Source organism: Acinonyx jubatus, chromosome F2 (genome assembly GCF_027475565.1).
Source record: "Acinonyx jubatus isolate Ajub_Pintada_27869175 chromosome F2, VMU_Ajub_asm_v1.0, whole genome shotgun sequence".
Lineage (NCBI taxonomy): Eukaryota > Metazoa > Chordata > Mammalia > Carnivora > Felidae > Acinonyx > Acinonyx jubatus.
In genome coordinates, this window is record NC_069394.1 from 70,371,472 (window position 1) to 70,389,346 (window position 17,875).

Consider the following 17,875-nt stretch of genomic DNA (forward strand, 5'->3'; position numbering starts at 1 on the left):
CAAGTTAGGTATTTCTTTAAGATAATTCTTCCTGTTTACGAGCTCTTTCTCCAGCTTTCCTCATGCATCTGTTCTCTTGTCTTTGTGTTTTATATGCCCAACACAGAGGAGCTGTTTCGCAGTGACCGGTTTTAACGGTAGTGAGTTCATTAATCTTGAGGGCCTCATTGGTCAATATTTTGCTTGGCCATTTCACGCACAGTACAGTGAATAAAACTAGTTCAGAAAGTGACCCTACCTTCTCGTAGATTCAAAAGCAATTGTTCCGACTTAACATGAACTCTGACAAGAGTTGGCTGCAAGCAGAGAGTATGTGCTCGGGAAATACTAGATAAATGATACAACTAGGGACACGATAATTTTCGTAATATGTACCACGCCTCATCTGCCAGTGAAGCTCTTTGAAAGTGAGGTGAAGCAGTGCAGTTTGCTTTCATTCCCCCTCTTCTTCCTTTTGGATAAAGAGGTCTCTCAGGAAGATACACAGACCACCATCATCTTCGGACTCATTAAATTCATAGAGTAAGGAGTCTGCAAATCAACTCAAGGGTTTCTACTGTAAAACCATCCTGGTGGGTAACATGGGCCACAGTCCCTGACATACTCAAGTTCTGAATTACTCAAGAATTTTTTACACTGTCACAGATTTGGGAAGGAGCTGCTGCACTGGAACAGCTGTATCGATACTGAAGATTATCTCCCAGTTTTCTCGTATCCCTTATGACCGAGCTCAATCCTTAACCTCTAACCAAACGCTTCAGAAAAAGCCTTTTAAGTTATTGATTTCAAAGTAATATTTGAAAAAAAGGAAAGGGGCTCCTTTTTCATGCTGTTTTCCCTCCAGGGCTGTTTAAAGCCAGTTATACCAAATGATTATACACATGACGTTTTTATAAGGTTACATATGAGTAGTGGAACAAAACCAGGTTTTCATTTGAAAGTGACTGTGAAATAACACCTGATGAATACACACAGTATCATAAAACATCATGTAAGAGACTGGGGCTACCAAGCTTATCACCTCCAAGCTCAACTACGCCACGGGATACGCTTTTGGCTTGAAAACGTTACCGTCCCTCCCTGTTAGCTCTGATGGAGTGATACACATTTCATTTCATTGCAGCAAACTCTTTAATTTGTGTAAGGCCTCCTGACAATGCAAGAGGAGATGACGGAATCAATGAAGGACCACGGCCACCTCCAGAGAATCCCCTCCTTGTCAATGATGCACAAGGGGATGCCGTGCTCCCCAGGGCTTCTATGGAGGATGGGTGGACCACAGACGTCGGTTAGGAAACACTGCAATTTATAACCAAAAAGTTATCTGTATAACAGATTCTAATCCATTAATGAAGTGTTGCTGTAAACAATGGAAAATCCTTTCAAGTCTCCCAATGACAATTAGATTGTTTGCTGAGAGAGTTGAATCTGTACGTATCATTGGAGGACTGCTTTGCAGTTAAGCATCAACTGCCTGGAAGCACATAAACTAGTAATAGGAAACAACTTAGATAAACTCAGGTGACGATTTAAGCCTTCGGAAAAGGATACTGCGAACCACTGTGAAGATGGGTCCCTACTCAGAAGATACAGGTCAGTATTTCGGGAACATTCGCATTTCCCTGCCGATACAGGTTGATTTCAACGTAAGGCTAACGTATCGCCTGAGAGAACGAACACAGTAGCAGAGTTTCTCTTTTCCACTTGCTTACCTATGTCTTCAAGACCATGCGCTGTTTCTAAAGTATTCTAATTTCTTTTGTGGATTGGCCATCAAATATAAACTGATTTGAAAAGTCTTAGGATGGGAAATCCCATCCTTACTAGCATAATTCAGGCAGACTTTTTCCTTTAAACACAACTAGACTTTGTTTGTTTTTGATTAAAAGAAGAGCTGGCTAATGAATAAGAGAATCGCTTCAAAGAACCAGCTGCAACAGAAAGCTTTTAAGTGTTCTTTTCGGTAGTACGAGTCTTCAGTAAAAAAAATTTATAGCCGCAAACACATAGAATGTTCCTTCCCCTCTCAAACTCTCAATTAACAAGAGATCAAATTAATCTGCAGAAGGCAACATCAAAGAGATTTTTAAAATTTTTTGCACTTTTTAAAAACTTCGCAAAAACATTCAAGGCATACTCAATGACAGTAACATTGCTTCTAAAACGTACATTAAAAATGAAAACAAGTGATCAAAACCCACCTTGCAAACTACAGATAGCAAAGAAGTCTGAGGATGACTGAAGTCACGTAATAATTTCTGCTAGGAAACCATACACACAGAAGTATGGAACAGAAACTCAGTTAAATCCTACCACCTCTACAACATGTTATCCCATAACACTCCTACTGAAAAAAACCTATCAGAAAAACCTGACCACCTCTTCGGAAGTGGGGAGAGGAAGGGGCAAGCATGGTCTAAAACTCCAGATCAAATTCAAGGTCTCATAACGCCCCAAACTTCCAAGGGTCTGTGCGAACTTGACCAATCCCAGGTATTAACCCATCTTACTAAGAACTTCCATTTACAAGCCCTACTGGATCCAATGTGCCAAAACCATGAGCCCTGGAATATAACTTCATTACCATTCCTGGACCAAAGCCTGGCCCAACAGCATATGAAATGGCAGTGTTTATAAGCAAAAGGGAAAAGTAAATAGTTGAAATTCATCTCAGTGAAACTATCCCGACTACAGCCTGCTGTAACACAATTGCACAAAGATACCGGCCAATCATGTAAGAATCAAGGACAGCAGCAACTTTTGAGTAACTAAAAGCTCAGGAGGATATACCACCATATTTGACAGGCTTTGCAAACCCTACACAGGTAGCAGTCAAATTCAAAGCAGTGGGAACACCGAGTCAGTAACGATTCTGTTCAGGTTCAATGGAATCATCACTATGATCACTGACCAAGTCCATCATCTTGAGCCCCTCCAGAAGCTTGCAGTTCCTATTCTTCAGCCTGTGGGCTTCATCGATGACGACACAGCGCCATGGAATATTCCGCAGCTCAGGACAATCCGTCAAAATCATCTCAAATGTAGTGATGATGGCATGAAACTTATAGGACCCCTTTATCACTCGACCCTATAAGAACAGTTCTAAATTACTATTTAGCATTAGCGATCACATTAACTTTGATTAATAAAAAGCATGAAACATATGTATTTCTCTTTTGGGGACATCTTTATTTTGGGTAACACATGCATTTTGTTTTCAAGGTATTTTGCAGGGGGGCTTTAAAACCCTTTTTTTAAATTTTTTTTTTTTAATGTTTTTTTGTTTTGTTTTGTTTTCAGAGACAGAGAGAGAGAGAGAGAGAGAGAGAGAGAGAGAGAGAGAATGCACAAACAAGCGGGGGAGGGGCAGAGACAGAGGAGAACAGAGGGTCCAAAGCGGGCTCTGCACTGACAGCAGTGAGCCCGATGTAGGACTCGAACTCAAGGACTGTGAGATCACGACCTGAGCCGAAGTCGGATGCTCAACCAACTGAGCCACCCATGCGCCCCTAAAAACCTTTCTTTTTAAAGGAACTCTGCAAATCATTAGTAAAACTTCTGATTCAATTTCTCTCCAGATCACATGTAGTAAAGCGCCACTAAGTATGTTCATTCTAGTTACAGCCTTCAGACTCCAGAAAGGTAAGAAGCCAAAAGGATGATGTACTAAGGCAACTTTTTAAAACCTTTTTTACTTTTGAAAACTTTTTACTTTTATTTTGCTTGGGTAACTTATTTTTTACTTTTTTTCTTGAGAGGGAGGAGTAAGTGGGGGAGAGGCAGAGGGAGAGAGGGCGGGGGGAGGGGGAGAGAGGGGGAGAGAGGGGAGAGAGAGAGAGAGAGAGAGAGAGAGAGAGAGAGAGAGAGGGAGAGAATCTTAAGAAGGCTCCACACCCAGTGCAGGGGCTCAACCTCACGACCGTGAGATCATGACCTGAGCTGAAATCGAGAGTCAGATGCTTAACCAGCTGAGCCACCCAGGTGCTCCTATGTTTTACTTTTGAAGGGCTAAAATGAAAAACCATTCACTTAGGATAGAACTTACAACAAATTCTCGAATGTAAAGATAAGTACCAAAATAGATTTCAATATTTTTCTCCTTGAAGTATTTAATTATAGTCAGATTTTACACATAAGGCAAACATATAAAACAAAACTCTGTCCTATTTCCAGCTGTAGGACTACCATTTACCACCTGTAGCTTAAAACTACTTTAGCACACACTATTCTTCCTTCTTTGTCATTTATAATGCTTTGCCGTCAATATCATACAATAACTGTATACAGGTAACAAAGAACAAGTAAGAAATCATACCAAGTGCTACCTAGAGCCAAAGGAGAAGTTCCTCCCTTTGGGTGTATTTCACTCAACATTATATGCTCGGATGTGCCACTCAACATTGCATGCCTAATCATTTTTACTTCTAGTAATAGTTTCACAAAATATTCTTTCTACTTACATTGAATAACACCATTTTTTGTTTAGCTTTTTCTTAGGCTTGCAAAATAAAACCAATTAGTGCATCAAAACATTAAATGATTTTCCATAGTTCACCCAAAGTAAAAATATTTCATTCATTCTTATCTAATAATCAGGATGACCAAAGGTATAAAAAGTAGCTATATTTACAAGATGAGAAAGTATAACACAATAAACTGGATGAGAAATCTAAAGCAAATTTCTCCATTTTGTAAAATCTAGGCCTTTCCCCAAAATGTCTGAGACCATTTTAACATCCAAAACCTTAAAACACACATAAGAAGCATCAAGAATCCACTTGTGACGTTTTACCTGGGGATCTTTGAAGTACATTTCATACAACTGAATGGTCCGACGACTAGCTTGACTCCCATGATACACAACCACGTTCAACTCTGTCCAGGTACGGAATTCCCTTTCCCAGTTGGGGATTGTGGACAATGGGGCAATTACTAAAAAAGGGCCATGGATTCCTTTCAAATATATCTCATAGAGAAATGTAATGGACTGGATAGTTTTTCCCAAACCCATTTCATCTGCTAAAATGCAGTTTCGCCTTTGGGAAGGAAACAAAATGAGAAAAGTTTAGTAAGTATGGATATTAGGTACTGCTGTCTTTTTACAAAACATATGCTATTATATTCACAAATGCCTACCTCAGATGATCTCTCAGATTCAACAGAACACATTTTCAAACAAAATCCTCTAAGACATCATTATTTCTACATACTTCTATCAATGTCGGTGTTAATGTTTGTTGGATAAATATTAAGCATACTTCCAATCCTTGCTGTTTTTCATAATTCTTATTAGAGGTTAAAGTGTTACACTATTATTTGATTAATATTAATATTATTTTTTTAATTTTTAAGTTTATTTATTTATTTAGAGACAGAGACAGTGTGAGTGGGGGAGGGGCAGAGAGAGACAGAGAGGGAGACAGAGAATCCCAAGCAGGTTCCACACTGTCAGTGCAGAGGCTGATGCGGGGCTCGAACTCACGAAACCGTGAGATCATGACCTGAGCCCAAACCAAGAGTCAGACGCTCAACTGACATCCACCCAGGCACCCCTGATTAACATTTTCAATGATTACAAAGGAAAACAGTTCTTAGGCCTTCTTCAAAGTGAAGAAAAACATGGTTTACATACATGTTGTACCAATTGAAAAGTAGCCAGTTTACTCCCTCCAACTGGTATTCCCTGAGTTTGTTATTGTTTTTGTACTCCCTGGAACTCTCCGATTTCTTCCAGTCATCAGCAGGAGGTCGCTCCTGTTTCAAATATAGTAGATCCCATTAGTGGTTTCTCCAAGACCACACTGCTATGCTATTTCCAAATTAAACCCTTCACCATTAGCCAATTCTTACCACACGCTCTGTTTCTGGCTCCCTGGACATTAGTTTCTCAAACTCTTCGATCTTTGCTTGATCTATGTCCTGCCTTAGTTCCCACGTGCTGTCTTCGTAAGGCAGGGAACACCACTTCACCAGGTAGTGAGTCACAGGCTGGGCCAAGTTTAAATAAATCAGAAATGGATTCATTTGATCAATGCGCGCGTGCGCGCACACACACGCACACACTCACACGAAAAACACGTGTTCTACATTATTTAATGATGGATGCTACCCCAGCGACAGAAAGAATGAGTTGGTGGTAGTTTTAAAACTACACCCATTACACCGTGGTTCCTAGTTAACAGTGTCAAGTCTAAACTGGAAAGAGTATTGCTGGGTATTATCAGAGTAAGTTAAATTTTATCTAATGCACTGGCATGTTCAAAAGTCAAGATACATAAAGAAATAGCTAGTACATAACACAGCTGAATTTAAGCCTTACTCTTATGTGTGCAAATCATTTATCAGGTGTCTGATTCAGACTTCTACAGTAAATCATCATAGCCAGTATTTACATGTTTACATAATTGGCTAGTTTCTTAAAGAATGAGAAACAAGCTTGAATTTATTAGTATCTCTGCCTTTTTCCTAAAGAGAGAGGTATTGTTTGTACCTGATCACTTTAAAATAAAGTGAGGTCTAGTAGGCTGGAGAACAAAATATTTTGGGTAATGCAGATCAACAAAATTTCCTTTGTCTTTCCTCTAGAAAATACTTGGGTTTGTGGACATTCACTTCAAGGCTAAGGTACACTGACCAGGTTGTGATGTTAAAAACACTCACTGTCCTATGTAAATATGCAATAATTTTCTCATAAGTAAAGCAAAGTAAAACTAGAAAAGCAAACATCCCCTTACAGATACTGTCTTTGAAACATCATGGACTTCATGATACAGAGTTTGGAAAAATCTGGGAGTTCACTGCAGACTCTCACTAGATAAGCAAGATCTAAACACTTTATTTTATTTTATTTTTTTATGTTTATTTGAGAGAGAGAGAGAGCGAGCAGGGGAGTGGCAGAGAGAGAGAGAGAGAGAGAGAGAGAGAGAGAGAGAGAGAGAGAGAAAATCCCAAGCAGGTTCCGCACTGTCAGCACAGAGCCCGATGCGGAGCTTGAACCCACAAACCGTGAGATCATGGCCTGAGCCGAAACCAAGGGTTGGATGCTTAACCGACTGAGTCGCCCAGGCATCCCAAGATCTAAACATTTTATATAAGGCTTAATTTACACAAAGAAGCCAGGAATGACAGAGCTCATGGTGGGTGGGTATATCATCACCAAGACATCATGCTTGGGAAGGCACTAGACTTGTCTCCACTCTTATTGCCCTAATCAACTGTCCTTTACAACCTCACAGAGTTTTGCAAAGCAACACGAGAATGCCAAGATCTCATAAAGAGGATTACTTTACATTATTCTCTGTGCACTACATTAAATGAGGTTCATCAACGCACAGTAAGGACGTACAATGTTAAATAACACTAAATTCCATTCTGCTAAGAGCACTCTTAATTATGTATAGGAAATTTGTGCTTCATGACAGGTTTAGACCAAAGTGTACTAAATTCTTCTTTATTGGTCATATTCTGAAATTCTGCAAAATGCCAATGTATTTGTTTCATATTGAAAATTGATTTCTTTTAAAAAGCTCTCACACTAAACAAAGAACACACTTAGCGCCATTATTAAGTCATAGAACTAATAGTCAATAAGTTTCAGTTAAATTTAGACCAACTGTGTCATGATCCAAGGCTCTGACCAGGACCAGATCTAGGATCCCATAATCATTCTCCACAAACACACATAAGCTGTCTGAGTCACTGCCCCCTAATACAAGTGATCTCTGTCACCTCTCCCCGTTCATCTGTGCTTCGTGCAAAGTCCATTATCCGGTCAACCTCCACATAATCTGGATTAAAAAGCTCATCTTCAATCTGCGCCAAAGGAAAGAAAATTAAAAAGTTAAAATGTTTATTTAATTCCTGAGAGTAAACACTATTTCACTTTTCACCAGGCAATAATATTTTGGGTCACAGTAAAATAAAATTTATATTTGGCAAATTCTATTATATTAATTGAAATGCTACAATTTAGCAAAATCATTCCCCATGAGGAAATCAGACTTCTCAGACTTTGTTAACTGGGTCTTTTAATTACTGTGTGAAACCTTTTTACTGTGAGAGAATGTTTAAGAATATTTTAAATGAAGTGTGAAATTACAATTCACTAATGAGCAATCCAAAAGGCTTATGGCATGCAATGCATTTAGCATTCTTGAAACTACAGCTTGCAATAAAGAAGCCAGGCTATGCACAGTAAGTGCTCTCGGAGTCTTGTAACTACCGGAGTTGTCTGATGCCTTATAGCATCGTTTACAGAATGCTATTCAAAAGCTAAAAACACCGAAACCAGTGAATTTCATATTTTAGTGTGAACAGTATGGGATGTTTGGTCGCCTTCGCCAATCAACGTTAGTACCTCCTTGGAATACAGTTTTGTCATTAATCTAAGTGCTCTAATGATTTATTTGTACTGAATATAGAGCATCTGGCTAAAAATATTAAGGATAAAGAAATGAGGCTTAAATAATTGGGTTATTTAGCCAACGTATTAACAATCTTCACAAAAGTAAAGTAGTACTACTTGCTTGCAAAGTTATCTCCTAGAAAAGAATAGAATGTGGCCCAAAGGGAAATTACAGACTAAATCATACTTTAGAGAAGCCAGAGACAGATAAGTTAGAAAACAAAAGACACATTAGTATGTGTTCCTAGAGATCAACTTATCGGTAACAAAACTGCATTAAAGGCCTTTTGCAGAGACATATTAGAAGTCACTTAGACACCGCTCATATGCCCTAAACTGCAGGTCGGAAAGATAAGCTGTTTGGTCACAGTCAGCTCAAGGATGACAAACATTCCCTGGGCTGCTGTGCCCATTTACAATGTCTGGTCCGGGGCCTTTGAACTCTGAATTATGAAAAAAAAAAAAAAAAAAATCAGAAATACAAAAGTGTGTTTCAGATGCCTCGGGCCCTTACACAGAGTTGATTAGAAAGGCAAAAAATCCACTGAAACGTTCAGTGTATTTAAAATGTTAACGTATGAATGCACTGGCTCTGTTCGAAGCTTCTAGATTCAGGTATGCAACACGTATGCCTTATTCACACTAACATCAACACTAAAACTCCCCATAAACTGGGTTCTGATGCTAAAAGCTCCTTTTAAGACATCTTGTCCTTAAACAGAAGCGTTCACTGATGAGTTAAAATCCTTAACCTTACTCCTAAACACTTCCACCTTGCCAGCAACTCATCCGTGCCATCATGAGTGGGACGCAGTTTCCAGTTTGAATAAAGATTTTAGTGGCGGCGGCTTATGAAGAAGCCTAAGGTGAAACAAAGAATGCAAAAGCAGTCGTAATTAAAAATGCCAAAGCAGCAGAGCCGTGGAACACCTGAAACCGGGACTGTCTACGGGAAAGGGCGCCCGTGTGTGCATGTGTGTGTGCATGTGCGTGTAAAAGAGGAAGAGAGAAAGGGAATTGCTATCCTTTTGTGCTGGCCCTTAGACCACCTTTTCAGGCTGGAATTAGTGCTATTTCCACTCAGGACAAAACTTAAGATTCCTAGTTGCTGAGTTACCAAGCAAGATAATATATTTCGATTGTGGTACAGGTTACTCACACAGATCCAAATAGATAAGGCTACACAGCTAGAGCCGGGCACAGATCCCCGAAGTGCCTCTGACACCAGCAAATGTATTTCAAATACATTTAATAAACAGAACCAGGACTGAAGGATGGGGGGAAGCTACCATCGCATGTTTTCCTTCTCCCTACACTGATCCATAGAAAAGGTCAGCAGAACATATGGCGTCTCTTTCTGAAAGGAAGCTAATGATTTCAACTTGCCTAATGTCACCAACATTTGACTTCAGTTGCATGAAGAAGGGCACAAAAAATAGAATTTTGTGGTATTTTCTTAGAAACTGCCCTTCCCCGCCCCCCCCCCCCAAAAAATCACTTAAATATTCTCCAAGAGGTGAAGACTGAGTCACATCTGAGTAACTCCATTCCCCTCAGTGTTAATTACTGTGCTTCGAGGAAGCTACATACTCAGATCAATAAAGGTGGTGATGCAGACACGTGCCCAATAAAACCACCACCACCCAAAGGCCCATCCAACACAAACTTTACGGGCTGCCTGTCGGGAGCGTGGAAATCAGATTCCAGGAGAACACAGACTTGTGACCTGAGATTATGAGGATTTTATGACCCAAAAGTACTGAATATTCTTCCATCCCTACCCCCAATGGTCCAAAAGGCCGGGGGGGGGGGGGGGTCTGAAGGTTGTGAAGGTTGTTAAACAGGTATTATTTTGCATCAAATGTCACACATCTTTGCAGTTTATATGCTGTTAAGTTCTTTAAGGAGAGGAAAATTAATCAATCAGCAAGTTTAATCTTTCAATGTGAAGGTGAAACCAAATTGGTGAGCAAAAGTCCAGAGACGCCAGTAAGCAGTCTGCAAAAGCATTTCTTTTAATGTAACTGAGCTTTTTGGAGGGGACTTGGCGCTACCTTAAAAAAAAAAAAATGCAGATTTCCTTCCCTGCGCTAGGTATGGTTACCTTTTCATCATCGATAACCTAGGGTAAGGGGAGACAGGCAGAAGACATTACACCAACTTCTATACCATAGCACATCACTTGTAAACTCTGTAATCAGGCATTGACTTGAACCAAAGAAATCTGCCGCATACTTTCCCTTACAGAAGTAACTTACATTCTAAAAAATGTTACCTTATACTTACTGCAGAGTCTTTAACTCACTAAACCTTAACAGAACTTTTATCCGCTTACTTTTTTCACTGTCTGCTAACTGTATTTTCATTACAAGATTTTAATGATACCATCATATTTCCACATAATATCACAAGGACCAGTATCTTCTAGACTAAGCAACAGGAAGAATGAGAAATTTCCTGTTTACAAATTTTTTTAGCAATAACCAGCTACCAATATGCAAGTAACAGCACAAATGAGGCAAACTAGTTTTTCTTAGTAATTTACTAAACTAAAATTCAAAATTCAGAACACTTTAATAAGGTTGCTACTTAAGAAAATTAAGTGGGTATTTCATACCTCTGAAAGGAATTTGTTCTGGCCCTGCTTTGCCTTAAATCGTTTGATCTTTTGCTGAATTCTCTTATCTTTCTCCAGATCTTCTACAGATGCCCATTGACAATGAAGATAAGAGCTAAAAGAATAAAATGATATACTTGAAACATGTAGAAAATAATCTTTTGTTATTCCAAAAATCAACTAAATAATTAACGAAATAAACTGTTTACTTAAAGAGGCTACTGATCAACATTCAATATAATTACTCATGTTTGAGAATAAGAAAAAAAAAATCAGTAACGGTGCCTAAAATTTGTCTGCAGTCCTGAGCCTCCAGCTCTCTTATTTATCTCCCATGAAAAAAAAAAAAAAGGAGCTGGTAACAAGCTGTTTTCATAAGTGAATGGAGTACACTTCAATACAAAACAATTAGCACTACAGGGTGGCCTTAATTATGAATTTACATTTTGAGTCTTTTATCATTAATTGAGAAAGAAAAGGTTTTCATCAAGTTAAGAGAATTCGAATTTAAAACAGCAAAGGTAAACCGAACTTGGTCCTTCTAGAGCAATTGGAGAGAAAAGAACCATCGCCTGCGTTCTGAACACACAGGCCGTCAGCCAGCCCCAGATCAGTTCGCGCCCTCCCAGCCGCCCTCTGCGTTCTTCCAGGAGCTCTGCTGTGATGCCCCTTTGGCTCCCGTGAAGTTTTCACTCTCTGCTATCTCCCCGGTTCCTCGCACTGAGCGACCCCCTCCTCTCCAGGCTCACCGTGGCCTGCTTGCAGCACAGGTGTTTTCTCTAATCTCAACGGGAACACTCTCACCCTCCCTCTTAAAACTCACAGGTATAAAGTTAATATTTTATGGTACCTTTGACATTTGTTTGTTATTTCAATATTCTTTTGTACCATCCTTCTCTCCCTGCCCCAGATAGCCCCGACTGCCTCTTATTTCTCTTCCTGGTGATGACATGGAAAAGAAATGAGGTGCGTGAATATATACCTATTTCAAAATCAAGGTGCTACTACTCTTAGAAATTACAGCCATTATAAAATCTGTCAAAAATGACTAAGGATACGGAAAAGGCTTGTGACATTAAGTATCGTATCGTTTATATTTATGTGAAGTCTGATATGCATTTTCAAAGGTAGGACTGATTTAGCCCTGCAATTGACTGAGGGAGATGAGGACTTTACATATGCCTTGATACACTATGAATTGATATAAACCCTGTACACACATGCACACAGAGAAAACAGGCTAGATGAAAATGCCTCAAAATGTTAATAATGATCATTTCTGGGTGGCAAGACCGCAAGTATTTTCTTTTCTACTTTCAAGTACATTCCCAATTTCCAATAAATAATATGCAATACTGTTACAATCAGAAAAAAATGCTATGCAAATAATCTAGTCTCGTCGAACTATTGGATAGAAAAAGGCACGTGCATAGGCTGAGGCTCACGTGCCTTTAAAGCACCACCAGTGTGGCCGTGAGGTGGGTGCAGGCATTCCAGTCTTCCCCTCCCTCTTGTAACCTGGGCTGAAGTTTTTGGACAGGGACTCTGCCTTACTAAATGGAGAAAAACCACAGGCTTTTCCACTAAGATCAGAAAGGGGATGCCCACTACCTCCACTCCTATTCAATACTGTATTCAAGGCAGTAGCCAATAAATGGAAGGTAAGAAGTAAAACTATCTCTATTTGCAGATGATATGACTGCATAACAGGAAAACCCTAGAGAGTCAATTAGAAAATTAATTCAAATAAGAAAATGAAATAAGTTAGCAAGGTAGCAGGATATAAAATTAACATACCGATGTCAACAGCTTCCATTTACATAAACCATAACCAGTTAGAAGATATTAACAGTAGAGAAAACTTCTTTTACACTATCAACAAAGATTAAATTCTTAGCAATACATTTAATAAAAAATATGTGAAAATTATATGGAAATATTTAAAACCTTTTTAAAAACCACAGAAATAGAGTTAACATACTTGTCTTTATGTATGTATGTATGTATGTATGTATGTATTTATGTATGTGAGAGAGAGTGAGAGAGAGAGAGAGAGAGAGAGAGAGAGCACGTGCAAGTGCACAGGGGAGGGGCAGAGAGAGAGGGAGACAGAGGATCCAAAGCGGGCTCTGCACTGACAGCAGAAAGCCTGATGCAGGGCTTGAACTCGCAAACCATGTGATGGCGACCTGAGTGGAAGTCGGATGCTTAACCTACGGAGCTACCCAGGTGCCCCTAGACATCCTAGTTTTTAGATAGTATGGTTCAACATCATATATCATGAATTTGTAAATGTAACACAATATAAATAAAAATATAAACAAGCATTTTAAGGTGCTAGGCAAGTCAATACTCAACTACATATAAAAATAAACATGCAAGAACATCCAGGAAAACACAAAAAGTAAAGTTTTGAGGGGAAACTAGAGATAGCAGATATTATATTACCTATACCAGATATAAAGCCTCTGTAAGTAAAACAGTGTGCTACAGGTTCGTGAGTAGACAGACCAAAGGATTAAAACAGGGCACAGATAGGGTTCTAAATAAATGTGTACATTTAGTATGTGACAAGGGTTACATCTCAAATCACTAGGGCAAAGATGGACTTTTTAATAATGGTGCTGGAACAATAATATTTGGAAAAGAATAAAACTGGAACAACCAAGTATCATTGTGCTTACACCATACACAAGAATAAACACCAAGTGGATTAAGCACCTCAACACAGAAAATGAAACCATGCAGGTACCGGAGGAAAACAGGGCAAATTCCTCTTTAATTTGGGGGTAGAGAAAAGCTTTCTAGCTATGGCTTAAAATAAATAAATAAATAAATAAATAAATAAATAAATAAATAAATAAATAAATCGTATCCAATACAATGAAAGATTAATAAATCTAACTACATAAAAAATGTTTAAGTTTACAATGCAATAAAAATATAAAGTCAAAGGACAACTGGAATGGGGGAAACATAGCTGCAACATCTAACCCAGAGGACTAATATCCCACAGATAAAAAGGACTCTTCAAAATTGAAGGAAGCATAACAGAAAAATGGGCAAAGACACGAAGACACAACTGACAAAAGAAGACGTAACAATGGCCATTAAACTTATGAAAAGATGCTCTACCTCATTCACAATTAAAAAAAAAAAAAACAACTAAAGCCAAATAGAATTTCTCACAAAAAGGGAACCCACCACACTACACTGGAAAGGTTGCGGGGAGAAAGGTGGGCTCGCACACTCTGGGTGCTAATGCAAAGGGACACAACCCTTAGGGAAGGGAATTTAGCAATACTTAACAGAACTACACGTATGTTTGCCTTGGGATCTAGCAATCCCATTCCTAGGAATTCACCCTCAAATTATGCCTCCAACAGTTTGAAAATATACAGACAAGAGAATATATACCATAGTGCCGTCTGTAACTATAAAATATCAGAAGCCATTTACATGCCCACATACATAGGAAACTGGTTGGACAAGCTATGATACAGCCATACACTGGAGTACTACACAGCAGTAACAAAGAATGAGGAAGAACCCATGGATTGATGTTGAGTAACTTCCAAAATACAGTATTATTAAACACCAAAGTGCTATTTTTATGCATAGGAAAACAAACAGCTGCTACTTCTGTGTGGAAGAAAGGGGAAAGTTACATATATTTTATACATATAAAATACTTTATGTATATATATTTATACACACACACACACACACACACACACCCCTCTACATGTTTCTGCCAAATATTACAGAAAGGATAAATCTGGGATTAATGAGAAGGTAAGTAGGAATGGGGTGGAAGGGAAGGGAGAAGGATGCATCTTTGAGTATCCTCTTGAACAAGTTCTGACTTTTGAACCATGTGAATATTTCATGAACTTGAAAAAAAGAAAATAAATAAGATCAACAAGAATGGTGAGGAGCTAAAATGGAATACAAATACAGACAGAAACTAAAGACCAACTGAGTATCAAATAAATAACATAACCACGCTGAAAGGGGGCAGGAGGAAGAAAAGAACTAAGCCAAGGAAATTCTGAACCAAGTATTTACTTAGCTTCTACACCCTTTGGCTAACTACAACAAATTCTAAACAAATACTAAATGAACTTTACGGTTGGTACTCTTCTTTTTCCCAAAAATATGGTCTAGTAATTTGGAAAACATTTCCTATATATTATAGGACTGACATATAAACAAATATGTTAGGGATAATAAGAGCCGGGTTTCTCGTGGCTGAAGAAGGGAGTCATGAATATTGGAAGGGAAAAGGAGAGGATGAACCCCACGGTGCTGCTGATATAAAACCACAACTATCGCTCTAAAGGCGCTGGTGTTCATTGTCTTTAGGTAAGTAGATAGGTAGGTACACAGAGGAATGTGTGTGTGTGTGTGTGTGTGCGCGCGCGCGCATACATAACACATGTGTTTATGTCATGCATATGCACACACGTGAGTGTACATGCATGTACGCATGCAGGTGGCCCGCAAAGCCCCATTCACTGAGAGGCCCCGGAAACGGTGACTCCCAGCGGCAATGAGCACACCGAGCACTCACATCTTGGTTTCTAAACGCCGTTCTCCAGGAGACACAACCAAGCCTCCTTGGAGAACCTTAAAAAGAGAAATTGTAAGAGGAGACTGGAATATCCTCTGGTGCCAGAAAGTAAGGAAGTGCTCAAAGAAGGATGGGGACAAGGCAAAAGGAGACAGGCTCCAGCCTGGAGGGGCTCCTGTGGGCCAAATCTGGGATAATGTGAGCAAAGTAAATAATGATAGGATAGTAAAGAATTATGGACCATTGAATAAAATAAGACCCCACAAGTCTACAGAGCTGTAAAGAAACAAATGAGTAAGAGGGTCAAAGCCCTCCTTACGGTGGAAACTCAACTAATAAATTTAGAACGGGTGATGGAATTAGTAAATCACCACTCAGCAACCATGATCATAGCTAATAGTCTCAAAATACCTTTCCAGAAGACTCTTGTCAATTACAAAAGGGAAAACAGGCATTCTCTGTTCTATTTTTGCACTTTTTCTGTAAATTTGAAATTATGTCCAACTAAAAGGTTAACAGAAACGGTTGATTGTATGGAAATTTTAATTTCCCTTAGAACTCAATAATATCAGACAGAAAAGCTCTTTTTTAGAACTATGTTTGCCTCCTCTCACATGACCAACGAAGGATGACAGGTCTCCCCGGCCTGGCAGTGGTTCCTGGTCAAGAATGAATCAGGCACGTCAAGCCCCACTGCCACATGCTGATTTGGATGGAGGCCTATCCAGCGGTGCCATTTTGTGGGAATTGGTACTTAAATGTCTTTGCTCTACGTTTTATTTGATAAATCTACCGGGGAACTCTCTCTGGTTCATTTAGTTACTGCCTCCTTACCTATCCCGACACTCTCCTTATACGACTAGATGGAATCGCATCATACGTATAATTTCCACCTGTGTACATACGTTCACCGTGCTATGAGTATAAAATGATGCCAACACCCATCTGATACTGACCGAGCATTTTTGATCGCTGTACTCTGCAATTCACTGACCTCTCACACTAACGATGGCAAGAGACTTCTTCATCTTTTTACTTGATGACACGTGTTTATCACAGAACTTCAGAACTACATTAGTTTATCAACACATTGCCAGTTGCAACAAGAGAGAATGACAGAAACCGTGAGGTCTGATGCTTTCATATTCTAAAAGGAGGGTTAAATTTTCTTAGGCTGCTTTGACAGCAACTCCCCAAAGCCTCTTTTAAACTCTAAAACTTATCAGTATGATGCTTGAGTTCCTTGCCTTACAAATTTTTCATTTAATTTTTACGTTATCCATGAAGATGTCTGTCTTTGTTCTGCGAGTGTTACTTCGGTTAGAAAAGGGCTGCAGGCTTCTTCAGCAGGATGACTCCTGATCCCGACAGTGCCACCGCCTCCCGAAAACGTGCCTGGCCCTACATCTACAACGCGGAACAACAACTCACTGGTGTTGTTCTTCAGTTAGGCGTTTTTAAACTTACGCAATTCAAATTCACTAAACAAAAACAGACAAACAAAATCACAGCTCGCTGCATTTCAAAAATGTGAGGGATGTCACGATTTTCTAGAGACTTTGCCTGATAGTAGAGATCTCATCTCAAGTGCCTGGCCATCTTGCGCCCAGGCAGAGGAGGGAGGGTGGCCTCGCAGAGTAAGATTCATTCTCAGAGGACAGGCAAATGTCACTTTGCTCACTTTTCTACTATCGTGTGAGGCTTTAGCCCTTCTAAAAAGGATTTCTTGGTTATACGTGAAAGTTGGCCGACTTTTGTACCAATTACACGTTTCCCAGAAAAATTAAATTCCTAAAATTCTCAAAGACACAAAAGTTGGGAGGCAACAGCCTGGAAAGCACTAAACAAGCCGCACCAAAACTTCCCAATTCGCAGTTATTTTTTAAATCCGTATTGAGGACTTTGAAAATATATCCCCCGATTAAAAATATATATATATATACACACACGTATGGATATATATCACGGTTTACTTACAAGTTTTTGTATTTCACGTAGAATTCCTCAACTTCTATCTCCTCTCCAGAGTCCTTCTGCAACAAAAGAAAATTTCAGGCACATGCTCCAAACCAGCTACCAGAATATTCCAAAAACGATGATTCACTCCCACGTGAACACAAGCCAGGGGCGACGAGCTGTGGACGTTCTCGAACGGATGAGCACGTCGCGACCGGTAGGAGGCCGGTGACATGAAGACGGACGCGCTTCGGCCCGTGCGCGCCACTCGATGTGCTACAGCTTCTGAGACATGAATCATTTTAACTCCTCCCTAACCACATGC

The 17,875-nt window shown here is 39.5% G+C and overlaps 1 protein-coding gene across 4 annotated transcripts in view; it reads right to left on the bottom strand.

Annotated features, from left to right (window-relative positions):
* The window catches only part of CHD7 (chromodomain helicase DNA binding protein 7), a 189,358-nt gene that overhangs the window by 38,893 nt on the left and 132,590 nt on the right, over window positions 1–17,875 (bottom strand). For all 4 annotated transcript variants that reach the window (XM_053208384.1, XM_027042926.2, XM_027042928.2 and 1 more), the window contains 7 exons: window positions 17,572–17,627; window positions 11,022–11,136; window positions 7,729–7,812; window positions 5,851–5,988; window positions 5,633–5,754; window positions 4,793–5,036; window positions 2,912–3,088 (listed from right to left, as the gene is read on the bottom strand). In XM_053208384.1, the coding sequence (XP_053064359.1) occupies window positions 2,912–3,088; window positions 4,793–5,036; window positions 5,633–5,754; window positions 5,851–5,988; window positions 7,729–7,812; window positions 11,022–11,136; window positions 17,572–17,627 (936 nt within the window). The remainder of the gene's footprint in view (window positions 1–2,911; window positions 3,089–4,792; window positions 5,037–5,632; window positions 5,755–5,850; window positions 5,989–7,728; window positions 7,813–11,021; window positions 11,137–17,571; window positions 17,628–17,875) is intronic.